The 24,903-nt window shown below is 35.8% G+C and overlaps 1 protein-coding gene across 2 annotated transcripts in view; it reads left to right on the forward strand.

The window, feature by feature from the left end:
- The window catches only part of ACVR1 (activin A receptor type 1), a 148,387-nt gene that overhangs the window by 73,503 nt on the left and 49,981 nt on the right, over positions 1 to 24,903 (forward strand). For both annotated transcript variants that reach the window (XM_074303404.1, XM_074303403.1), the window contains exon 3: positions 6,368 to 6,441. In XM_074303404.1, coding sequence (XP_074159505.1) covers positions 6,375 to 6,441 — 67 coding nt within the window. In that variant the 5' untranslated portion in view covers positions 6,368 to 6,374. The remainder of the gene's footprint in view (positions 1 to 6,367; positions 6,442 to 24,903) is intronic.

The following is a 24,903-nucleotide window of genomic DNA, read 5'->3' on the forward strand; positions in this document are numbered from 1 at the left end:
TTAAGAAGAGGAAATTACTTTTTTCTAAAATATCAAATTAAGTAGAAGTATCACATATGCATTTAAATATTGATCATTTTCTTTTAAAAATACTGATATAAATTTCTAAAGAGATATATGCAAGAAGGTGATTATATGGTGAATTTTAAGAACTGGATTTCTAGGTAAGTGTACATGTGTAAAATGCAGTTAGGATTCACTCTTAAGTTTAATCTGTATTAGCATTAAACAATAAATCATGCCATTAACAGTATACTAAAGTCAATCCAAGTTGGCTCCAGTACACCCCTGGATATAAGCCAGTAATTATTTGAGTGAAAATAAATCCATACAATTTTAACAGGTGCTAGATGAGGACATTAAAAGAGTGGAAAACAGGGTCTTTGCTCAAAAGAAACTTGGGTGAGTTGGTCTTTGGGTCTTAGTTTACTTATTTATAATATCAGGGGATTGAACTCTTTGTATAGTGCTTTATGGCTACTGAGATCTTTTTTTGCAACAACTCTAGTCAACTAAGCAGCCCAACCATAATTATTCTTATTTTAAAAAGGAGGAAATTGTGATTCAGCAAGATTGTGACCAGCTCATGGTCAATTTGGCCATATAGGGTTTTCCGTCTGTCTCTGTCTTTCTCATAATGCCTAATAATCTATATGATTTTTCATCTATCTATCTTTCTATCTTTATCATAGTGCTTATCCAGATGTAAATATATCTAGGATTCTCAAGTTATGATAACTAAAGGGAGGTATAGGATGACTACAATGATTTATGGTTCACAAAGCACTTTCTATTCTCTCATTTGCTCCTCATAGCAACTTTGTGAGTAGGCACTATTATTATTCCCATTTTACAAATGAAGAAACTGAGGTTGAGAGGTTAAATATCTGCTTATAGACAGTTTCTGGGGCAGACATGATCTCAGAATTATTATAACGCATAAGTAATACAAAATAGAATAGTAGAAAATAGTACTCAAGTGTGAGGGAGATAAAGCATATTTGAATGATGAGAGAAAGGTTGAAGTTAATCTAGGAAATCTTCCCAGAGTAAATTAGTTTTGTGTCTCTCTGTTTGGTGAGAAGAAATGCCAGGGAAGGGTATTATGTCAAAGCAAATGGTGGGAACCATCAAGGGGAGTGGAGAGAGGAGGATGGAGTTGGAGATTAGACTTGGGGCAAGTTCTTGACAGTTTAAGTTTCAGAGACATCATCCTGTATTGTGGTGGAGTATCAGGGTCTGTTCTTTTGGCTTTTGCCCTGAGTTCCAGAGATGATTGCAATGCTGCATATTCTGTGACCTGTATCAAAATGTGTTATGATGATTATTCAGTAATGTATGTGGTGTATCTTGTGGCTTTATCCAGCTGTAAATTCTGACAAGTAAGATAAGTGCCAAGCTTGGTCTCAAGCCCACACATGTTAAAAATTGAGTGAAATGTAAGTTTCTTAAACTGAGTATCAGTGTGATCTATAAATGGAGCATGAAGGGTACCATGGGATTTGGAAAGCAGCTTTATCTCTTCTGCCCTGGTAATGGATCTGTTTTTAGTAGAGTACCATGGGAGCATTATGTCTCTCAAGAGAATGAGACTAGGGCAGTGCAGGAAATAATACCATGTTGAAAAGGACACATTAAGTCTAGAGATATCTATACTTTCTTAGGGGGAGAACTATTTTTGATTTCTTGGAAATATTTATGATCTACTATTGGGAAGTTAACAAGGCAAGGAAACAAGCACTTATTAAATACTTACTGTGTGCTGAGTCCTAAAGATACAAATAGAGGCAAAACAAAAGATAATTTGAGAAGATTTTATTCAAATGAAAAAGGCAACACACACACACACACAGTAAAAACGAGAAGGGGGAAGAGAGTGGTGAAGATAGCAGAATTATAATGGTGTTGAGAACCTTGGGAAATCAGAAGAACAGGTGGAAGGAAAATGAAATTAGGCTGACCTAAAGTCCTTCCCCCAATGGAGACCCTGTGAAAAACTCTAATGAGGAAAGAGGCCTGGTATAAGGACGGATGTTCCAAAGTTAGAAGGATGCAGTCTGGATGGATGACTGTTCCAAGTTGAGGAGGTCCTATACTCTAAGGGAAATTCCAGATTTGAGAATGCTGCTGAGGTATGATATTAACATGATGAAGGTCAGAAAGGAGAAAAGGAGTAATGTGCTCTTAGTGTAGTGCTGAAAGGAAGTGTCACAGTATGGCAGGAATTATGCCAACGTGGGGTGGAGTCAAGATTGTGGAGAATAGACATGTCTCTATCTGAGCTCCTCCAAACTTTCCTCATATTAACACCAGATAAAACTTTTGAACTGGTTTTGGAGTGACAGAACCCATAAATATTTGGAGTACAACAAATTTCCAGAAAAAAGATACTTTGGTAGAACTTCAGAAATTATGCCAACCTCTTATCCATTATACATTAGTGCCTAATGTGTGCTAAAAAGAAGAAGCAGTTAAGGGCAAAAATGAAACGATCTTGACTTTCAAGGAATTTATATCAAGAGAGGGGAATAGGAATGTAATAGATATACAAATATATACTAAGGTTTTTTTTTTGTTATTTCAGTCGTATCTCCTCATGACTGATTTTGGGGTTTTCTTGGAAAAGATATGCTGGAGTATTTTACCATTTCTTTCTCTAGCATCTTTTACAGATGGGGAAACAGCCAAACTGGATTAGGTGACTTGCCAAGGGTTACACAGCTATTAACTGTCTGAGGCTGGATATGAAATCATGAAGAAGAGTCTTTCTTATTCCAACTCTAGTGCTCTCTCTCCCCTGCTCCATTCAACTCATATTTTTAATTTTTTTGTTAATATTATTTTATACCCTTCTTACCAGGGTATGACTTTCCCTTGACTGTATATCCCACTGAAATTGCTCCCTTGTTTGTAATAAGGAAAAACATTTGATAGGCTGTGACCTGCCAGTGTATTAAACTTTCGGTTTTTCTAGTACTCTTCACTACAACATTTCTACAAGGAAATTGGGTGGTATAGTGGGTAAGAGAGAGTATTGGACTTATAAGCAGAACAAATCTGCTTCAAATGCTACTTTAGCCACTTACTAGTTATGTGACCACATCCAAGTTACTTAATATTTGCCTCAGTTTCCACCCCCCCAAAAAAAATACCATCTGGGTCATAGGGTTGTTGTAAGGTTCAGATATGAAAAGGTCCATAGTGCTTTGTAAAGCTCATGACCCTTTACAAATTCCAGTTCCTATTACTACTATTATGATTAATATCCATGAGAAGGGTATATAAGTTTCTTTGTCTTATATTTGGTAGTTAGATTAGTTATAATTTCTCTTAGTTACAATTTCTCTGAACTTTGGCTTCCTTCTAGTGGTCTTCTAATTTTTTTTGTCATGTATATTGTTTATCTGGTTCTTATTTTATTTACTGGCATTTGTAGAAACATTTCCATATTTTTCTGAATTTCTTATTTAATGCACAAAAAAATTCCATTACATTCAGATGTCAGTTGTTTCATGCACATCCACCTTGCTTCTGGTGTTTTGTTGCCACAAAAGTGAAGCTATTAATATTTTGGTACTTATTGAGTCTTACTGTTTTTGATCTCATTAAGAGTAGATGGCCAGCAGTGAAATTATTGAGTAAAGGTGTATAAGCTGTTCATTTTTATACCATAATTTCAAATTTCTTCCCTCAGTTGAAACCACTCAGTAAGATGATACTGAAGGACAGAAGATTTGAGGGGAAATCAGGTATTTTTAGTCATTTGTTTTATGTAGAAATAAAACCTTGAAGGTCAAAAATTGGGACTTAAGGGCAATGAGGGTTTTGATCACAATCTGATCAGGACATTTATTTCAAAATGTTTTTCCTTTTTGCAGGATCATTTTTAAACTAGCTGAATTACCCAGCTAACAGCAGCACTCCATTCTCTAGAACAAAATGGCAACCGGCAAGAGATCTTGACATCTTTTCCAAAAATTTTGGCAGACTTTCAGCTATCTGAACACTGTAGATTAGGCTGAGCTAGATAGCATAGGGGAGTAAAATCTGTATCTACTTTTGTCTTTGTTTTCAAGAGTCTAAATTAGTGTTTTATTTTTGGTTCTTTGGTGGAACATAATAATAACTAACCAGCCTTGATGGAAGGCATTTTGGGGAATGTTTTTTTTTTTTTGTTTATTTGTTTTTTGTTTTTTAATTACATTTGTAGGATAAAAATTGTGGTGGTTGATTTTTGCTTATGAAACAATAATGTCCATCTCCCTCCTCCTCCCTAATATCTTTTTAGAAGGGATTTCTTTCTCTTTTAACTTAGAGATTCCTTTTCATGTACTATCATAATAAAGGCAAAACACTAAGGCTGCAGAAGTTATGATTTTCAGCAGGTTTTCAGCAGGTTTGTAGGCTGTTCAAAGAGTCAACTGTTTTGGACATTGTCACAAACCTAAAGTTGATCAAGTCAAAGTAAATCTTTTTCAAATGATGACTTCTGGCCCATGATGTGTGACTGGAGATTGAAAAATCAGTACAGAGTCACAGTAACAAAAGCAATTCTTCTTAAAAACCAATAGAAAAGGCTAGTTTTGTAAACCAATACCAAGAATCATAGGATTCTCTTTAAGAAATACGACAAATAGCAGAGTCTTGGTCTTCAGATATATACTAAGACCAGTTAAGTGATCAAGAGAGACAGAAGATGAGATGGAGGAGAAGCTATCAGAGATCTCCAAAGATAAAGACAAACTAAGGAACCAAAGTTTCAAATACTTGGATAAAGTAGAGTTTTCCCCTTCCTCTGGGAAAATTTGGGGAAAGGTGACATATGAGTATTGTAAATGAGACTGCTGTCAATACAACCATGTTTTCAGGAAAGATCTTTATAGGCTCTGATTTTACAGTAGTTATATTTTAAAAATAAAATACTTACAGGATTATTGTTAGCAAGCTCACTGATTTTCTTACTCTTTGGCAGACCAGTTATTTAAATTGTACTTTCAAAATCTTAAATTAGAAAATTGAAGAAATGACAGTGGAGGCTTACACCAACACCAGTTTCAAAATTATTCCTACAAAGATTCCTTGAAGAACCCTATAATCTCTTTTCCTTTTTGATAGACATGCAATTTCATACTTTTAAAACATTAAGTTTTCAGCTGTCCTTTATTAATTTTCTTTTGGATAATCTCTATTTGGGAGGTGAATAATAGCTAAAAAATGTAGAAGCAGAAAATCTTCTGCCTTCCTTCAGAAAAAGAAATAAAATCATTTGACCTAATATTATTCATTTAATTTCTTTTTGAAGTTAGTGGAACAATCTAGTTTTTCTATTCAGGCTTTTAAGTATTAATTTTTAATTTTATACCCAAAATAGATGGCTCATTTGTGCTTGAATAGTATGCTTTTAGAATAAAAGTCCTGGTCTATGGGATTAGGAAAAACTTGGGTTTGAATTCTGCCTCAAGATACTTATTAGCTGTGTGATGGTAAGTAAAATGTAAATGGGGTGTTATATCACCTTCTTCACTGGGTTATTATTAAGTCACCCAGATGAATCTATGATCTCATTCATTTGGAACCTCTCTGCATTAATGCATTTTGCAACTCATCCAATCCTGCTCATCCTGAGCTACTCTTGTCCATGTCCCCATCCTCCACCCCAAATATTATGTATGGTATCATTTTCTAAACTTGAAAAGACTACACAATCACTGGCTCTTATTATTTGGGAATGTTTATCTAGTAACTGAACACTTTGAAAAATTCAAAATCTTTCACACAAGATAAAGAGAAGGGCAGTGAGGAGGGAAGAAGGAGGGGAGAGGGAGAAAATGGGGAGATACAGACATATACATATATAAGTACATAAAGAATAAATACAAAGTGAATTGGAAGAAAAGGTGCCTCAATCTGTATTTGGAAGGAAACCAGGATTTCCTGGTAGAGAGATGGAGAGCATTCTTGAATTATTCAGATAATCTGTTAAGCCCTAGATCCAATGCAGGTGGACTGAATGAAAATACTTTTTTAGAAGCAGAGGGAAATTTGGAAATAAGAGATGATCTTTGGGATGCATAAGGATGGTCCTCAATGCCAAGATTGGGCACTCTGTATTTGATCCTTTCATTATATTGGGTACCTGAAAAGTCTTAGTGACTTAAAATTACTCTAAGACACATTGTATATAGTCAAGTTGAGAAAATACCTTCATTATATCAGGACACATTGTATATCATCAGGTTGAGGAAATATCCTCATTATACCAGGAAGTTAGATTTGTAGTATATGAATTAGAAAATGCAAAAAAAGCACAGCTTTTATCTGAAGTTAAAATGTATACATGCTTACATTTCTTTCTTTATTTCTACAGTTGTACAATGTTTGATGGAGTTATGATTCTACCTGTTCTCATGATGATAACTTTCCCCTCTCCTAGTGTGGAAGGTAAGGCATAATTTATTCCTATTTTCTTCCATCTATTAAGGTAAAGAATAATTGTAAAAGTGAACAATTTATAGGAAACATACTGATTAAATTTTCTTTGCCTATATACACTTAAAAATTTTAATAGTAATTTCATTTCCTCCAAAAGTTTCAACATTTGAATGACATGTTGACTGATGAAAGAGGGAAAGGAATGAACATTTATATAAAACCTACTATATACTAGATATTGTAACAAATACTTTTAAATAAACAATATCTTATTAATCATGATTATTAAAATCAACCAAGGTATGCTTTTAAAAAAATTCTTTACCTCTAGATCACAATTCTCTCTCTCTCTCTCTCTCTCTCTCTCTCTCTCTCTCTCTCTCTCTCTCTCTCTCTCTCTCTCTCTTTTTTTTTTTTTTGCTGAGGCAATTGGGGTTAAGTGACTTTCTTAAGGTCGCGCAGATAGAAAATGTTAAGTATCTGAGACCAGATTTGAGCTCTTCAGGGATGTTGTTCTATCCACTGTACCACTTAGCTGTCTTTAGATCATAATTCTTCCAGCTAGGTGGTGCTAGGAAAACTTGAGTCCAAATTTAGCCTCAAACTTAGTACCTGTTTGATTCTTAGCAAGTTACTTTTCTTCATTTTCTTCAACTGTAAAATGGGGACAAATAACAACACCTTCTTCACAGGGTTGTTGTAAAGATCAAGTAATATAAAATTTGTAAAGTACTTAACATATTTCCTTACATATAGTCTTATTCTCTTCCCTTTTCCTTCCCTCAGTATATTATACTAAACTATTCATTTTTATATTCACATCTAATGCAGTTCGGTGTTTTAAAGGAAATGATCAGGTACCTTTTATTTTGCTGCATTAAATTGTGCAGTACACACATACACATAACAAATACAGATATGTATGAACACACATTGCATATGTAAACATGTGCACACATGCATATACATGTGTGTAGACACACGTGTGCATACACACATGGATACATGCACACACATATACAAAGTCGAGTTTGTTATATAGAGATATTTAATCACAATGATCTTTTTTATTTTCCTTCTGGTTATTAAAGAGTTTTAAAAAAACTATAACATATTATGAATTCAAGCAAAATAATATTCCCAAATATTTGGAATATTCATGTTTTATAATCATTAATTCCAGCATTAGAAACTTAGGACAGTAGCTAATTATGACTTTTAACTCTGTGTGTGTGTGTGTGTGTGTGTGTGTGTGTATGTGTGTGTGTGTGTGCACATTTGTTTATTTTCTGTTCACAATATGTCAGCATTCATATTTCACTTTTGTTATACATATTTCAGGAAAATCTCATGTGTTAAGTAGGTTGGACTAGATAGCCTCTGAGTTTACTGCTAACTCTTTTAAGATTTGGTGCTTTAAGTTATAATAAGACTATTTGATCACATACTGAAGAATAGCTAAAATGCCTTCTGTTCTTTTCCTTTCCATTAGTCATTAATTATACTATTATTCAGAGGCCTCACCATTGTAGAAAATCTCAGTTCTATATTGTATAGCTATAGTTGGCTTTCTTTTTCCTCTTAGAGGCATATACAGGCCGGGTCTATTAAACTGCATGTCATTAATAAAGAAAATATCTATATAATTATGAATTCTTCCATCTCAAAAGGTTTATATTATGAAAATTACTTTATTGAAGATTTTCTTCAGGGAAAATTTAATGAATTGTATAACCATTTTATTACAACAGAAACCTTTGACCCTTCTGATGGCATTCATTGTTAGTTTCTCAAGTAATTTCCAGGTTGACTCTATAATAGAATTTCAAAAGGTGGCATTTGGACCCTCATATAACGTTTATTGTTCCCAATAGCCCAAGCAATTTTGAGTTTGAATTGTTCATAGAATTTCAAAAACTATCGGTTCTCAGAATGCCTTAGGCCAATTAGGGGCAAGAAGGTTTAAATCCTATAGAATTTTTGTTATGAACCACAAAGATTCTGTTTTTTTTTTTTTTTTTTTTTTTTTTGTTTGTTTGTTTGTTTTTGTTTTTGCCAGTGGAAGAAAGATTAGGCCTTTCTTTGAACTTTTTTGTATTCTTGCTGAATAGTCAAAAAGTTTTTTAAAGGATTGGACAGCAATAGAAATGTCTTAGCATTATTTTTTTGGTCCCTTTTTGCTGTAAAATATCTTTTAAAAATATTAAAAATACCTTTTTTAAATTAAAAAAAATTACCCCCTTTTTCCTTTGGTCTATTATCAAGTGAGGGACTGTTGTGGGGTTTTGGTAAAGAGAGGTGGCAACTAATGCATCTGTTCTTTTTAGCTAGTGTTACAGAGCTTATTTGCTGCTAGTAAAAATATGAAATAAATATGAGGGTACCAGACATTATACCTTTAAGATTTTAGTTCTTGATCACCAAATGCATTTTTCCTAGTCCTAATGGTGGAAGCAAATGGAGAGGATTTTGGATTTGGAGCCAACACATCTGGGATCTATTCTACCACTTATTATCAATGTAATCTTAAATAAATCACTTACTTGAAGGCAGTTTTAGTAGGCTTCCTCAAGTAAACATGTCAATTCAGATATCTTATTAGTTGACATAAAGAAAATGCTAACAAAATCATAGTAATTAATATTTATATAGGTTTGAGGTTTGCAAAGTGCTTTATAAATGGCATTTTATTCTCATAACAACCCTGAGAGCTGTTATTATCCCCATTTTGCAAATGTGGAAATTGGGGCTAAAAAAGGTTAAGTGACTCACCCAGTCACACAGCTAGTGAGTGTGAGATCTATTTTGAACTCAGGACTTTTTAATTTGAGGATTAGTATTCCATTTGCTGACCCTTTGTTTTAGTTAGTCACTTCTTTTTAAGAGAAGGCTTGCTTAGCGTTGTGTCATACTACGCAGAATTGTGAATGAAAAATTATTGTCATATTGTTTTCCAAATTAAATGCTTTTTTTTCATATAAAAAGCATAACATTGCCATTTTTCAGTTGTATCTGACTCTTCATGACTCTATCTGCAGTTTTCTTGGCAAAAATACTGGAGTGGTTTGCCATTTCTTTCTCCAGGTCATTTTACAGATGAGGAAACTGAGGCAAATAGGGTTTAAGAGACTTGGCCAGAGTCTGAGACCAAATCTGAACTCTGGAAGATAATTCTTTCTGACTCAAGGCCTGGCACTATATTTATTGGATCACCTGCTATCCCACAGAACCTTACATTGCCTTATAAAAATTAAAAGTTGCCTGGATTGATAAACTGCCCACAGCGGGGAAAAAAATATGTTTTGTTAGGATTATATACAAGAGTACAGTAAAATAGTCACCAGGGATCCTTTCCTTTATTTGTATCTGAGGAAGTTATCTAAATTAGGAGAGTCCCTTGTTTTATGAGTGGGGCAAATAAGAGTTTATAGATGAAATAATGCTGAGGCTAAGCAATCTTTGCTTTCACTGGTGTAAGGAAGTCTTCTACCCATCAGCACTTTCGCAGATAAACCTGATCAACATATTATATCTGATAATCCACATTATAACAAATTATCTCCAGTTGTCCTGATCTACATCTGGCCAGCAGATCCAGATGGCTTTAGAGGGGAAAGTGAGGTAGGTGACCTTGAGCAGTCCTCTTTCACTTAAATCCAATTTATTTGCATGTCATGGCATCACCTCCCTGATGTCATGGTCCTCTTTGAGAACAAAAGACAAACAATAACAACAGCAGCAGATAGATGACTTCTCAAGTTGCTGTGATTAGATATATTGCCTGACAGCCCATCTTCTGGTGAAGATCCTATCCCCATTTAGTGAGACAACAGATCTACTAAAGTTCTCTAGATGTGTACTTGTTAAATAAAACCTTACATAGCATAGTCTTTAAGAATGTAGTTATCTTCATACTGTAGGATGAAGCATCAAAGTACTTGAGGGGAAGAAATATTTTGAAATTCCATCCATTTATTATCCTTTCCCCGTAGGATACAAAATAGCACTAGTTACGCTCCCATTCCCATTACTTAACACAACCATATTAAACAAATAAATCATACCTAAAATCATCTCTCTCCCCCAAAAAGAAACAGCAGAGAAATGAATATTAATAAAAAATACCCCTAGTTTCTCAAAGTATAGCAACAGAAACCAGAAATTTTGAGGAGAATAATAATTGCCTAAAGGTAATGTTGATTTCAGGGTAGTATGTGTGAATGAACTTTCCTCAAAATATTTTTCAGAATTCATCTTCTAAGAAAGGGACTTTTAATTTTTTTGTGTCAAGGATGTCTTTGGCATTCTGGGGAAGGTTTGGTATGCTTCCACAGAACAGTACTTAAAATTACTTAAAAAGTAAAAGACACAAAATTACAAAAGAAACTAATTAATTGAAATAAAAATGTTTCTTAAAGTTCACAGACATCAGGTTTAGAACCCTAATCTAGGGTTAGAGAGAGTGTTGGTTATTTTATTACCTGTGAAAATTAAATGTGAGGTTATCTAATTCAGGAACAGTCAAGGTGAACTAAAATCTGCTTTTCACTTAGTTTCTCTGAACCTGTTTTACATTTAAAAAGAGACCATATAAATCCTAATCTCACTCTAATTATTCATCTGTTTCTTTATAATACTATCAATTAATTCCTTCCTTCCTTCCTTCCTTCCTTCCTTCCTTCCTTCCTTCCTTCCTTCCTTCCTTCCTGCCTTCCTGCCTTCCTGCCTTCCTGCCTTCCTGCCTTCCTGCCTTCCTGCCTTCCTGCCTTCCTTCCTGCCTTCCTTCCTTCCTTCCTTCCTTCCTTCCTTCCTTCCTTCCTTCCTTCCTTCCTTCCTTCCTTCCTTCCTTCCTTCCTTCCTTCCTTCCTGCCTGCCTGCCTGCCTTCCTTCCTTCCTGCCTGCCTGCCTGCCTTCCTTCCTCTCTCTCTCCCCCTATTCCCTCCCTCCCTCTTTCTTCCCTCCCTTCTTTCCTCCTTCCCTTATCTTCTCCTTCCCCTCCTCCCTCCCTCCCTCAAGAACTCACTATATGGTGCTGTGCACTTATTATCATAGCTACTTCTTCTCAATCCTACTACTTTTCAGAACTTCTGTACTTAAGTGACTCTAGCCGTAGCCTTCCCTAGTACCAGAGATTACAGATGTGGGCTACTTCACCTGACTAGAATATGGATTTTAATTGGGTTATAAGACAGAAGTAGTTACAGTAGATTGATTTTAATGAGCTAAAATTATGCTTTGTGGAGAATTTTTTTTTAGGGAATTGTATCTTTTGCTACTTCTATTGCTTAGGAAGTGCCTTATTGATGAATATATAATGAATTATTACATTTGTGATAAAATCATTCTATGAATTTGGGCTGCCTTTGTGAATTATATTACTTTTACCTATGCTTTAATGCTTTTGAAGGCAGTTGGTAAAATATCCCCTTAGAAGAGAAAGTTTTGGTCCAATCAGGAGTAAGTTATAAAGAGCAGATAAAGGCATAGCCCATGGTGCAGAATTTTACTATGTTATCTACATCATCATTGTATTATTGTCTACATATCATTGTGATAGAGTTTAGGTGGTGAACAGTTTATTCAATTTATAATATAGATGGTATTACGTAGGAACTTTTTTTTATTAAAACCACATTTCAGTATTGTGCAAAGATTGTCAAGGCTACTTTGACAGCAAGGAAATGTCATTCTGGGAACTTCCCATAGAAATGTGTATGTGTTCAACTCTGCCAAGTGTTAGGAATACAAGTTCAAAAAAGAGACAGTGTCTAACCTCAAAGAGATTATATTTGAATTGCTTTGCCAGGGAAAGATGTTTTGATCTGAGAAGTTACAGACTTGGATGGGTAGAACAGTAGGGCAGCTGATTGACTCTCGTTGTAATTTTATGACCACAGCTAAAACTTTTGACAAAGATGTCTCCCTCTTTTATGCCTTACTTAGTACTTAGGCAGAGGACCATAGGATAAAGTTACTTCAAATTAAATTTATGAAAAAACTGTATTTTATCTTTAAGCTTGCAAAGGAAATGCCTGTTTGGAGCAGAGCATTTTGCTTTATCTAATCCTTAAAGAAAAAATAAAGCTGAAATCCTGTATTCTCTGTTTTCCTAGTCAATAGAATACCATGAATAATTTTTTGTTAGAAGGCCTCTTTGGAAAACTAGCTGTTTTTTCTAATCAGGAATACATGGTCACATGTATGGTCACAATATGAAATGGTCACAATCCATTCTAATAAAGATTTCTTTAATGAAGAGAAAGTTGGTGAGCACATCATTACTGATGGTCATCTTGGTTGCCTTTTTTTTTTTTGAGAGTGTACCATATAGTTGTCCCCTCCCCCATTCTTTTTGGTCTCTCTCCTTTTGAGAGCCCTTGAAAATGAAATCAATGCCTGAGTACTTTAAGAATGTAGCTGCCAACCCATATTTCTACTATATGTCAGGGAACTTGACAAAACTTGCAGTCAATCAATCAGTAAACATTTCTTATGTGCCTACTATGTGCCTGGCATTCTAGTCAACACCAGGGATATAAAAAGAGGTTAAAATGGTCACTGCCATCCATTTGGTATGATCTTCAATAATCTCAGGTTAACATTCACACAAAAAGGGATATCAAGCAAAACCTTCAGTGGAAGATTGCTTTTCTTTTAAAAAATACACATTAGTTTCTAATATATTATTTGATGAGGCAGGTTGTTGTTATCTGTTGGTATCTGAAGACTGGTTCTTGGCTTGTTCTGGAAGGATAAACTGTGAAAATGAACACAGCTGCCTTCAATCACTCTGAAGGATCCTAGAGAATTCATTGTTCTTTGCCAGTTGTGTGTGTCACATTCCTACCTGTTTCTCCCCTGTGATCAAAGGCACAGTGTGTGAGGTAAAAACGGCTTTTTTATTCCAAGTTCCACTTTTTCCCTTATTCTTCTCTGCCCTCCCATTCCACTATGTCCTCTTAAACCACTGTTTTATTGTTAACCTCATTTTCATCTCTAGAGCTTTTTAAAATTAATTGCTTTAAGAACAATTAAACTTGCTTAGTAATGATTTACATTTAAATTAATTTCAACCCATAAAGGATAAATTTTAAAATCCCTTCTAAGTCATCATTATTTTTTCCCTCATTCATTCTTATTGACTTTTACTCATATAGTTCCTATCTACTCTTTCTTGTTTTGCTTTTTACTTTATAGTTTTTAATAAAGCTCTTTTCAGGTTTTCCTATGCCGTCTTCCCCACAGTTTTATTTAATTGCAACATGATATTTCATTATTTCAGTGTAATATGTTTTATTTAACTCTCCTGATTATTGGACAGGCAGGTTGTTTCCATTTATTTTTCCTTCTCTAATACATATAATTCTTGTATGAAAATCCTTTTTGTTATATTTGATGATACTGTCATGGATAATTCCCAACAATTGAAATATTTTTTCAACTGTCCTAAATGTTTTTCATTTTCTTTTGTTGTTGTTGCTTAGTCATGTCCAACCCTTTGTGAGCCCATTTGATTGTTGTCTTGGCAAAGATATTGGAGTAGTTTGCTATTTCCTTCTCTTGTTCATTTTACAGAAGGAAAAACCAGGTCAAACAGAATTAAGTGATTTACCCAGGGTGATACAACTAGTAAGTGTCTGAAGTCAGATTTGAACTCAGAAAGATGAGTATTCCTGACTCCAGTCTAGGAATTCTATCCACAGTATCACCTAGCTACTCCTTTTATCTTCTAGAATTTACAGAAACTTTGCTTTCTTCAGACATTTGCATCCCTTTCCAGTTCAGGCTAATGTATGCTGGGCATGGAAATGGAGATATCTCATTTTTTTGTTTCTAATTTAAGACCCCAGACTAGATGGATCTGTGAGAATTGTATATATTGAGCTGGGAAGGACCTCAGAAGCTGGCCGGTTTTTTGTTTGTTTGTTTGTTTGTTTTTGTTTTTGTTTTTGTTTTTAAATAGATGAGGAAACAGGTCTCAGGAAGTTTTGTGTAAGTATCAGAGGTGTACTTGAACCCAAGTCCTGTGATTAGTATGGATCTTTTTTTCTAGAGTGCTAAATTAAATCTTTGATCCTGTCATCCCTGAAGGAATTCCTTATTTTTGTAACATAGAACTTGAAAGTCCCTGAGTTGTTGGCTAGTATATTAGCTGACCAGCATAATTGTTTTCATTGCTCCTGTCTTGGAAGGAGCCAGAGACCAGATGCATGGTCTAGCAGCTGGTAAAAGGTGTGTATATCTCTTAACTGCATGATTTTTGAACTGCAACCAAAACTTGATCAAGTGTGGTCAGTTCTACATTTTAATCGATAGCTGCTGAAAATACCTCCACCTGTCCCTTTTGACACCAGCACATGGCAAGCTGCCATCCTTCAACATGACATTTTGAACTCCCTGTCCAAGGAAATTTGGCATATGCTCTTGGACAGAAAGGTGATGGGGATGGTCAGGGACAGGAAGCTGAGACCAGCTGTGCTGAGTAGTGAGCTTGTTCAATTTGGTCTTGCTACACTTAGCTGATGACTCTAGTGGCTGTGTATGTACAGTATGTGTCTGTGGACTCAGGATGGTTTCTCACTGCACAGCCAAACACTAGTTAAAAAATCTAAGGAGGCTGTGTGTGTGTTTTTTTGGAAAAGACTTTCCTGAAAACTTATGGATAATAGTCATTATTTCTCCCTTCAGGACCAAGGAAGAAGAGGTACCACTATTAAAAATATATAATTTTTAAACTTACTCTTAAGGCACAGGGTTGTCTACTTTATCAGTTTTGTAAGTGGTGTTCTTGCTGGGCTTTTTTTTTTGTCTCTGTCAATATTTGAAACCAGTTCCAACTTCCTCAGTCTCTCTTAGGGAATTGGTCTTTTCATTATTGGTTTCAACAATGTAGCCATCAGGTTATTGAAGTTGGGCCCGATAGCAACAGTGCAGATTGAGACAGACTCTGGAAGGAAATTCTTCTGAAATGACCAGTGGTATTAAGGATACTATTTAAAAGTGATCCGTTATAGTTGTGAGTGAGTGTTATCTTTAGTTTTGCCACAAATTGCTGCTACAAAAGCCAAAAACAATCTGTTGCATCAGATTGTGATGGATATTCCTATAGTTTCTGCTATTCTTAGTGGCCACATGAGACTTAGTTTGGGCCATCTTTCTTTTTCCAAAGTTCAAGATTGCTATGGAAAATGGCAGTTGTATAAACTTGTCTCGAAATATTTGTATGGATGTGCATAACCAGGCCCACAATCTATGCCAACAAGCATTAATACTTTTTAAATAAAATTTTATTTAAAAAAAAAGCATTTAATTTCAATCCTTCATTGAAGAAAAATAAAACCAAAAAAAGCAAAATCCTTGTAACAAGTATGAAGTCAAGAAAAAAATCCTATATTGATCATACCAAAAAGTCAATTTTAGCATATTTAGGCTATTATTTCTCTACTAAGAGGCAGGTAGACTCCAATAGTTGATCATTGCAGTTCAGAGTTCTTATAACCTTTAAAATTGTTCATTTTTACAATGGTTATAGTATAAATTGTTCTCTTGGGTCTGTTTACTTCACTGAATCATTTCATTCAAGTTTTCTCAGGTTTTTCTAAAACTGCCCTTTTCTTCATTTCTTAAGATAGCACAATAGTATTCTCTTGATGGACATTGCTTTTATTTCCAGTTCTAGCTGTTACAAAATAAACCATATAAATATATTTTCTATTTATGGGCCCTTTTTATCTTTCTTTGATCTCTTGGGATTATAGGCCTAGTTATGGTATTGCTGGGTCAAAGGGTAAGCAGAGCTTAGTAATTTTGAAAACATGGTTCCAAAATTGCTACCCAGAGTAGTCATACAAATTCAGAACTCCATCAAACATCTATTAATCACCAGTTATGTGGCTGGAGTGGGGTGGCAATAAAGAAATAGGGAGGAGGTTACAGATAGGAAGATTAAAAACAAAAAGGACCTTATTTTAAGGAGCTTATATTTTACTAAGAGAAACACCATGTACGCATATAAGTAAGAACAAAGTTTATAAGTATTAGATAACTTTTTGGAGATAGAATTTAGGAGGAGAGCAATTGCAGGAATCAGGAAAAAACCTCATATTAGTAGCACTTGAATGGAACTTTGAAGGAAGCTAGTTCTGTGTAAAGGTGGGGAGGGGCAGGGATGGCAGCCAGTCCAATAAGACAGAGACTGCAAAGAAAAGCAATAATCATTGTTGTCTTTATAGAAATCCTATCTATTTATAATGAAAGAATAAAGAAGCTAGCATTTTTGTTGGAAGTAAGGGAGCCTAGTACAGCTAGTATAGGATCCAGGAGTCAGGAAGGCTCATTTTCCTTAGTACAAATCTGGCCTCAAACACTTACTGTTAGACTTTTGCCAAGTCACTTAACCCTGTTTGCCTTGGCTTCCTCTTTTGTAAAATGTACTAGGAAAGGATATGGTAAACAATTCCAGTATTTTTGTCAAGAAAACCCCAAATAGGGTCATGAAGAGTGAGACATGACTGAAATATCCTGAGCAGTATGTTTGTCCTCCCTCCTTTTGGATGAATAGAGAATCAGTCCTCTTTTCTTCCTCATGTAAGGAAGTGCAGATACCCTACAAATGTAGATTAGATGGCTGCATGTACTATGTCTGCCCATGATCTGCTCTTCTGGGTGAGTCCTGAGTTACCATCCATGATATGCACATCTCATTGAAGGATGGGGAGTGGGATTGGGCCTGTAACTTTAAGTTGAGTCTGAGGGCTTATTTTCCCTCATCTGACTGAAAGAAGACCTTTCCCAAAACAGTCATGACTTTTTTATTTTTATTATTTTTTTTTAAATCAAGGCTTGGCCTCCAAGCAGGTAAAGCTGCTGCTTGGCAACTGTAGAAAATGTCTGTCTTTAATGACAGTTGAGAGATGATTTGCTGTCCTTTTAACATTTCACTGTGCTACCATTATACAACTAATTAGTGAATGGAAAGGGGGGGAAGAGAAAGACAGAGACAGACATAGAGAGACAGAGATATAGAGAGAGACAGAGACAGGGAGTTTTAAAATTTGCTTTACTTGTGGCAGGGAGTGTTAGAAAAATACAATATTCCATTCCCAGGCTTTGTCCTGAATCTTTGAATCACATCATTTCCTGTGAAATGGAAAAGAAGGAACTTTGGATTCTACTATTACTCTTTCCCTTTGAATTCATCATTTTAATCTATGTTATTTTCTTTTGACTCTTTCTGGACTCCTGGATTGTCATGGAAGAATTGACTGAGGTAGATTGTGTCCAGTACACTTGGAGGACACAATAATGTCTCCTTAGTAGTGATAGATGATCCAAATGTATCCATTGTCCTTAAAAACTGCATTACAATCTGTTTTTTATTTTATTTTTAAAATTTTGTTGTTGCTTTTTTGCCAACAATATCCTGTAATGACTAAGACAGTGCCAATAGACAAGAACCAGGGGTTTAGTGTTTTGAAACAATCAGGAAATGTGTAGCAAGGTCTTTTGTTAAGCATATTAGAAGTTGATATTATAGCCCCTGAAGATATTTTTCTCTTATCCCCCCCCAATAAAAAACCCTCACTCAAGCTGGTAAGTTGTCTTTTAGGAAGAGGCGGGGAAAGAGGGTGGGAGAAAACTTCTTTTTGAAATGTCAGGTTCCTTCTCACTCATAATGGCTTCTGGCGTTAGCTCAATTCAAAAGATATTGCTTAGTGCCCACTATGTGCAGAGAATTGTGCTTGTATTAGAAGAAATAAAAAAGGTTAAATAAATGATAGACTGCCTTCTTGGACCTTAAAATTTAGTAGGCATCTTGTGAAAATGGATGCTTCAGCTTGGAGCTAGATCAACCAGAGGAAATAAGAGCAAATTTCCAGGTAGCCTGGGAACATGGAGCAAACGTCAACAAAATCATCACCTCTTTCTGAATTTTTACAGTCTGCCCACACAACATGCAAGTTCTCTCCAGTTCCAAACTGGGCGATTTCTCTGATGGATAATCTTCCTTCCCCATACGCCTCTCCTCTTCATCTTTTTACATCAGAACAACAAATGAATTTTCCAATTCTGCTCATATGAGGTATAGAAAGCCATCCTTGGAATCAGAGGATCTTGGGTTCTTATGTTGGTTGTGTGAATCCTGAACAACTGATTAAACCTTTTGATACCCTGTGCAATTCTGGAAAACTATAAGTTGCAGAAAGAGGATGGGGGTTCATATTGTTAGAGAGAATATCTCATAGTCATCTATGGACTTTCTTTTTTTAGAACTAAAGATTCAGTTCTAGAAATGTTAGAAGAAAGTGAAAGAAGAAGAAATTTTCCATCATTAACTGGTTCTCAGGTATTCATGCTATATGTAATAAAGTCAAAGACTTTTGCCACAGTCAGGATCAAATGAAAGTTGGAAAAGGCAATATTGTTTGATCTTAATGCCAGTCCTCTCATTGGTTCTTTACTTAATGGAACATTTAAACCAGCCATTCAATATAAAATATGAAGTTGAAAAACTTCCAGTTAAGGAAACCTTTCCCTCTAGAAGGCTTTTCCCAAAATCTCCACTTAAGGGGTATGTCCAGGCCAGGAATGACTGTACTCTCGATCCCCTTTTCCCATGGGAAACCTTTGTTTTCTACCTGTCCTCATCTTTTAAATTTCATTTCATGGACATCACTCATTGGAATGTAGACTCTACCTTGAAAGTAGAGGCCTATCTTTCAACTTTTGTTTGTATTCCCAGCACTTCTACTGTGTCTAGCACTTAGGGACATTAGGATCAAATGGTTAGAGATTGTGAGCTGGATTATATAAGGTTTGACTTGATGGAAATGAGAGCCTAGTCTAACCAAAACTGAAAAACACAGCATTCTCTCCCACTTCCACACCTACTCCACTTCTCACCCCCCTTTCTGGAAGTTCCACTAGAGGGTTACTGGAGATTTTTTTTTTCAATTAATTAAGGCAAAGCAAGCAGGGGAATGTGATGTAATTCCTTCTCAGCCCACAGGTAAATGTGCCAATCTTTTCAGTGATAGGAAAAAATGGCAACAAAGCTTAGGATCTTGGATCTTAATTAAGCATTATTTAAGTATTTGAGCTAAAGGTAATTGTTAGGATTCCAGGATCTTTGTGTTTTGAACCTGGCTACCACTAAAAGCAAGAAAATATCAAACTTATATTGCTTTGAGAAGATAAGGCCAAGAGACAGCAATTGTGGTAGCATATTAATATTCAGTTAACAGAAATGCATTGCATATTTTAGATGCTATTATCCCCTCCACCCAAACACAGAATAAGAGACAAATACATATTCTCCCTTCCTGTTTTGTCCATTGGCAATGTGGATAAATATAAATAAATGTGAATCTTTTGTATACTTCTCCCTTCCCCCATCCCCCACCTCCTATCCTCCTGTCCCCTCTAAATAGGAAGAAATGGCATCTGCTTGGTGACTAAGTATTACCTTAAGATCTATGCTGACATTTAAGGTCTTTATGGCTTTGCTCTATTCAAAACATAGGCAACATCTCTCTTGTCTTCTCTTAAAACCCTTTTTGAGGAAAAGACAGCTTCTGTAGGTTTAAGAAATTTCTAGATCCCAAGACTTTTTTTTTAGCTGTTATATGATTTGATGTGAATACTTTGCCTTTTTCGGAGTGTGCAAATGTCCTGGAATTTTAAGAGCTCATCTGTAGGAATACATTTACTTCCAGTGATGAGTGGCAATTGTATCAAGTGACAACTCCTTGATCAGCAGAAATATGTGTGATTTATCCAGCGACCTGGATATCTCAAAGTGGGTGTTTTCTCCATGATGTATAAAAGACTGGACTGCTCCTTCCATTCATTTATTGGTATTTTCTGTCTCTTCTTCTCTGAATAGCCAATGCCTATCATTTAAATCTGAGGGGCATTTTTATGCCTCTTGCCAAAGGTAGACTTACTGGTTCTGAGGCATGGACTCTCATTAGCAAGACCAAGTCAATATGTTGGAATAATTTCAAATTACAGTCTCGGATTAAGAAACCACAGGACTTCTTTGTATAATTTTAAGTCCTAATATGTCACAAATCCCTGTTTAAAAAGAGCAAATGGAACATGCCATTGGAAAGCAGCAGTGATCTGAGGTGGTTTTTTCTAGTTTGCTCAAGTTTTGAGAATTTGGACTTTTTTATAACAATATATTTTTCTGGCTTTTCTAAGAAGAGCTTATATATAAAATATGAGTCTATAAAAATGCTTATTCCATTAGATTTAAGCTACTCTCCCATTTCTTTGTACCACTTTCCCCATCTGGTCTATCACCGTTGTGGAGTCACAAAACTTGATACCTGAAAGGGACCCTAAGACATCTAATCTAAAATAGAAATGTCATGGAAATGTACCAGATAAATCTCCTTTGCTTGAAGACCTCCAAAAGGGAGTAATCAGCTACTTCCTAACGTCACCTATTCTATTTAAATGTCTCTATTTGAGGCAGGGAAGCTTTTCCTGAAATGAAACCTAAATTTGCCTTCATCAAGACTAGAGTCAAGAGTGACTCTAGTAATACTTCACTTCTGAACTTATTCTCTAATGCATTAATGTCACAAGGAATGAATGGCTGGACAGATAGAGGATTTATTAAGTGATTACTCTGTACCATACCACCTTACCAGCTGCCTGCCAACCCTAAAATTTCCATCCTAAGGATCTACCCTCATCATTGGTGACTCTCTTGCTTGAATCTTGATTTAAAAGGGGGTTGACTATACTTATGTCATTCACTTCCAGTCTCCCTCAGTGGATGCACAGTTGATAAGAAGTGCCAGATGCATGTCCATTGTATGGATACCTCTCCCTCCTCCCTTCCAACCTTTCTTGTTTACTTCTATTCGAATGTAACCTTCTTCAGGTTAGGGATTGTCTTGTTTTCTTGTGTTTCCATTTCCATCACTTTAGCATTGTGACTGGGACATAGTTAACATTTAATAAATCCTTTATCTGCCCATTTATTCAACTTTTGTTACATCAACTCATTTCTCCTCTGTCTTCAGAAAGAGCAAGTTTAACCCTTCTCTTTAAGAATTCTTCAAATACAACATAGCTAACATTTGTTTTCTCAGTTGGCCATATGTGGCCTCTTTTTTTTCCTTCTCTTTATGTTAATTATCATAGGTTCCTTCTGAGATCCTTATGACCTGGATTTCAGGCCAATCACCATCTTGGTTTGCATTTCTTGAGTATCCTATCATTATCCTCTTAAATTTATTGTAGTGTCCTTTTTCTACTGTCTACTTTCTACTATCATTCAAAATTGAACCTAAAGAGTGGTTTTATTTGTAGATCTAGATTATGTTTGTTCTTTCAGTGTGATAAATCAGTATAGATTCCAAAGGATAATGTTTGAGGGTCTAGGATCAAGAACAATAGAAGTGGTGTTGAGTCCTAATCTCATTACAATCAAGGAGCAAAAGCAGTTGATTTGTAGAGCAAGAAAGGAGCAGACATTCCCAATAACTGTAAGATGAGGTCAGCAGTTCAGAGTCTTCCTTAATCACCTTCAGTACAGAAAGGAGAACCTCAACTTTTGGATTGGTCAGTGAATGGGAAAAAGATCTTATATGTTATTTAAATTCCCCCACCTACAGTTTAAACCTGTTTTATATTTCTTTTTCAAGTGGACACTTTTCCTCCGTTTCTCTCAGATGATTTTATTTTTATTATTATTACTATTGGCAAGACAACTGGGGTGAAGTGATTTGTCCAGAGTCACACAGCTAATAAGTGTCAAGTATATGAGGTTGGATTTGAACTCAGGTCCTCCTGACTCCAAGGCCAGTGCTTTATCCACTGCACTACCTAGCTGTCTCTACATGATGATTTTTAACAAAGAAATAAGCCCAATTTATTTGAAGGTAATGCTGCTAATGATTGTGATCTAAACCTATCTCTCCTGTTCAGATTGAGATGCCAAGATTATAATCTTATTGCTTCCTTTAGTCAGTCCTTTGTACTCTTCCATCATATGAATGGATTATTTGTAGCAGACTTTCCTATCCCCGATCACATTCAGTCCCTAAATATTTTCACATGGTCCCCGTCTTGATGCCAGACAAGTTATATAGTAAACAGTCATAACATTGAGTAATACTGAAAGGCCACCTTGCAGATGCTAGTTGTGTATATAGACAACAAGCAAACAGAATGGGGATAAGTTAATGGGAGAGAAAAGAGGTCATTTCCCTTGTTTAATATTCACATTGCTGATTAATTTAACTAAGTTGTCATCCTTGCTCAGCGGACTTAACTCTCTGCTTAGATTTTATTTCTACAAAGTGCAATAAAATAGGTTATTGGGCTGTTATTATTTCATATACATGCAACATTGTACCAGGAACTGATCTGTAACCAAGTATTCTGTATCATAAGTTACTGGAAGAGAAGGCATATCACAGTACCTTAAAAGTAATTTGAAGGCAGTCCTTTTCCCTCCCCAACCTCCTAACCCCAAATTCAAATCTTCATTTTCATCATGTTGCTACTTTTAAAAATTGAGGAGATTGCTAAAGGTGACTCATGGATATTTTGGGTCCTATTTTTCCTTGAAATCGTTGATATCAGGATCTGAAAACTCTGTCTTGCTTGTAACTCTGCTTGTTGAATTAATAACCTGGCTTAGAAAATCCCTTTGGCATCACTTAGAATCAAACTAGTCTGCCAGGGGAAGTTGCAGGGTGGCACTGAGGGTGTGTGTGTGTGTGTGTGTGTGTGTGTGTGTGTGAGTGAGAGAGAGAGAGAGAGGAGAGAGAGAGAGAGAGAGAGAGAGAGAGAGAGAGAGAGAGAGAGAGAAAGGAGAGAGAGAGAGAAAAAGAGAAGAGAGAGGAGAGAGAGAGGAGAGAGAGAGAGAGAGAGAGAGAGAGAGAGAGAGATGAGAGAAAGAGAGAGAGAGAGAGAAAAAGAGAGGAGAGAGAGAGAGAGAGAGAGAGAGAGAAGAGAGAGAGAGAGAGAGAGAGAGAGAGAGAGAGAGAGAAAGGAGAGAGAGAAAGGAGAGAGAGAAAGGAGAGAGAGAAAGAGAAAAAGAGAGAGAGAGAGAGAGAGAGAGAGAGAGAGAGAGAGAGAGAGAGAGAGAGAGAGAGAGAGAGAGAGAAATAATATGAATGAGGAGGGTGGGGTTAACTGGGGAGGGATGGGGAGAGACTCTTTTTTTGTTAGTGAATTTCTATAGGATTGACATTTATTTTGCATACCTTTGGATATCTAGGACATATTTCTTCCAGAACCAATTTTATTGATCAAGCTGGGTTTTATGGTTCTTATAAAACCATACAAGTTTGGGTGGAAGACAGGAAACTAGATGAGAAGGATAATCCTTGCTTTCCAAAAAAAAAAAAAAAAAAAAAAGGAAGAATAGTAGACATGACTTTGCCAAATGTGCCCTCAGTTGCTTTTCAGCATTAGATGTTTGGCCACTTTCTATACTAGGTATTTGAGTAAGCACTATAGATGTTTTTACTAGTCACCCTCTTTCAACTCTGTTTTTCTGTAGCTGGGAAAGGAAAGTGACAGACAGATCTTTGACATTGGCATCACAGAAGAAGAATAATTTATTACTGCAGATAGTTATCTCTATTCAGTTACAGAAGAAAGGCAAATAATTTCTAGATAAAGACTTTTAATTTATTCAGCAACCATTTTATTAAGTGCCTACTTAGAATTTGTAACACAAGGAACAGCATGGTGGAGTGGATATAAATCCCAGTCTTAAAGACACTAAGACCTGGGATCAAATCCCACTTGATACATACTAGTTGTGTGACCCAGGTCATGTCACTCAAACTGGAAGTATTCTGGCAGTCCTCTAAGAGTATGAGTTTCAAGGAAGATGCCAACTTACATTGGTAGAAGGAATTTTCTCTTATGGGATCTCTATAAATCAATGAAAATACAAGTCCCAGGGCCCATCTTCATCCCTGTCTCTTTGCTAGGCACTGGGGAAAGATGTGTGTGTGTGTGTGTGTGTGTGTGTGTGTGTGTGTGTGTAGGTGTGTATATGTATATGTATGTCTTTGTATGTATGCATGTATTTATTTGAGACAGTCCCTCTCATTTTTGTAGTGTATAATCTAGTAAAAGGAATGTAACATGAATAAATAACTATCATGCAGAATAGGACATTTGACAGATATAAGCAGTGTTGTACAAGGGCTCTGTTGAATAATAGATAACTTATGTAGTACTCTCAGACCACAGGAATGAAGGCCCTAGAGGAGTTGAAAATTTCTCTAAATGTGACTGAGATTCTTTTCTTCTCTGCTTCAGTATGCAGAACAAGAGAGTCAACATAGTACTTGTTTGAACCTTAGTGGGTACTTGTCTGTCTGTGACTCCATTTCCAGGTGAATTACAGACAAGATATACATATATATAATCTATATCCCTTGAAGTACTAAGGACAAGGGAAAAATGACTTCACAGAACTGGGACCCC

The sequence above is a fragment of the Sminthopsis crassicaudata genome, chromosome 3 (assembly GCF_048593235.1).
Source record: "Sminthopsis crassicaudata isolate SCR6 chromosome 3, ASM4859323v1, whole genome shotgun sequence".
Lineage (NCBI taxonomy): Eukaryota > Metazoa > Chordata > Mammalia > Dasyuromorphia > Dasyuridae > Sminthopsis > Sminthopsis crassicaudata.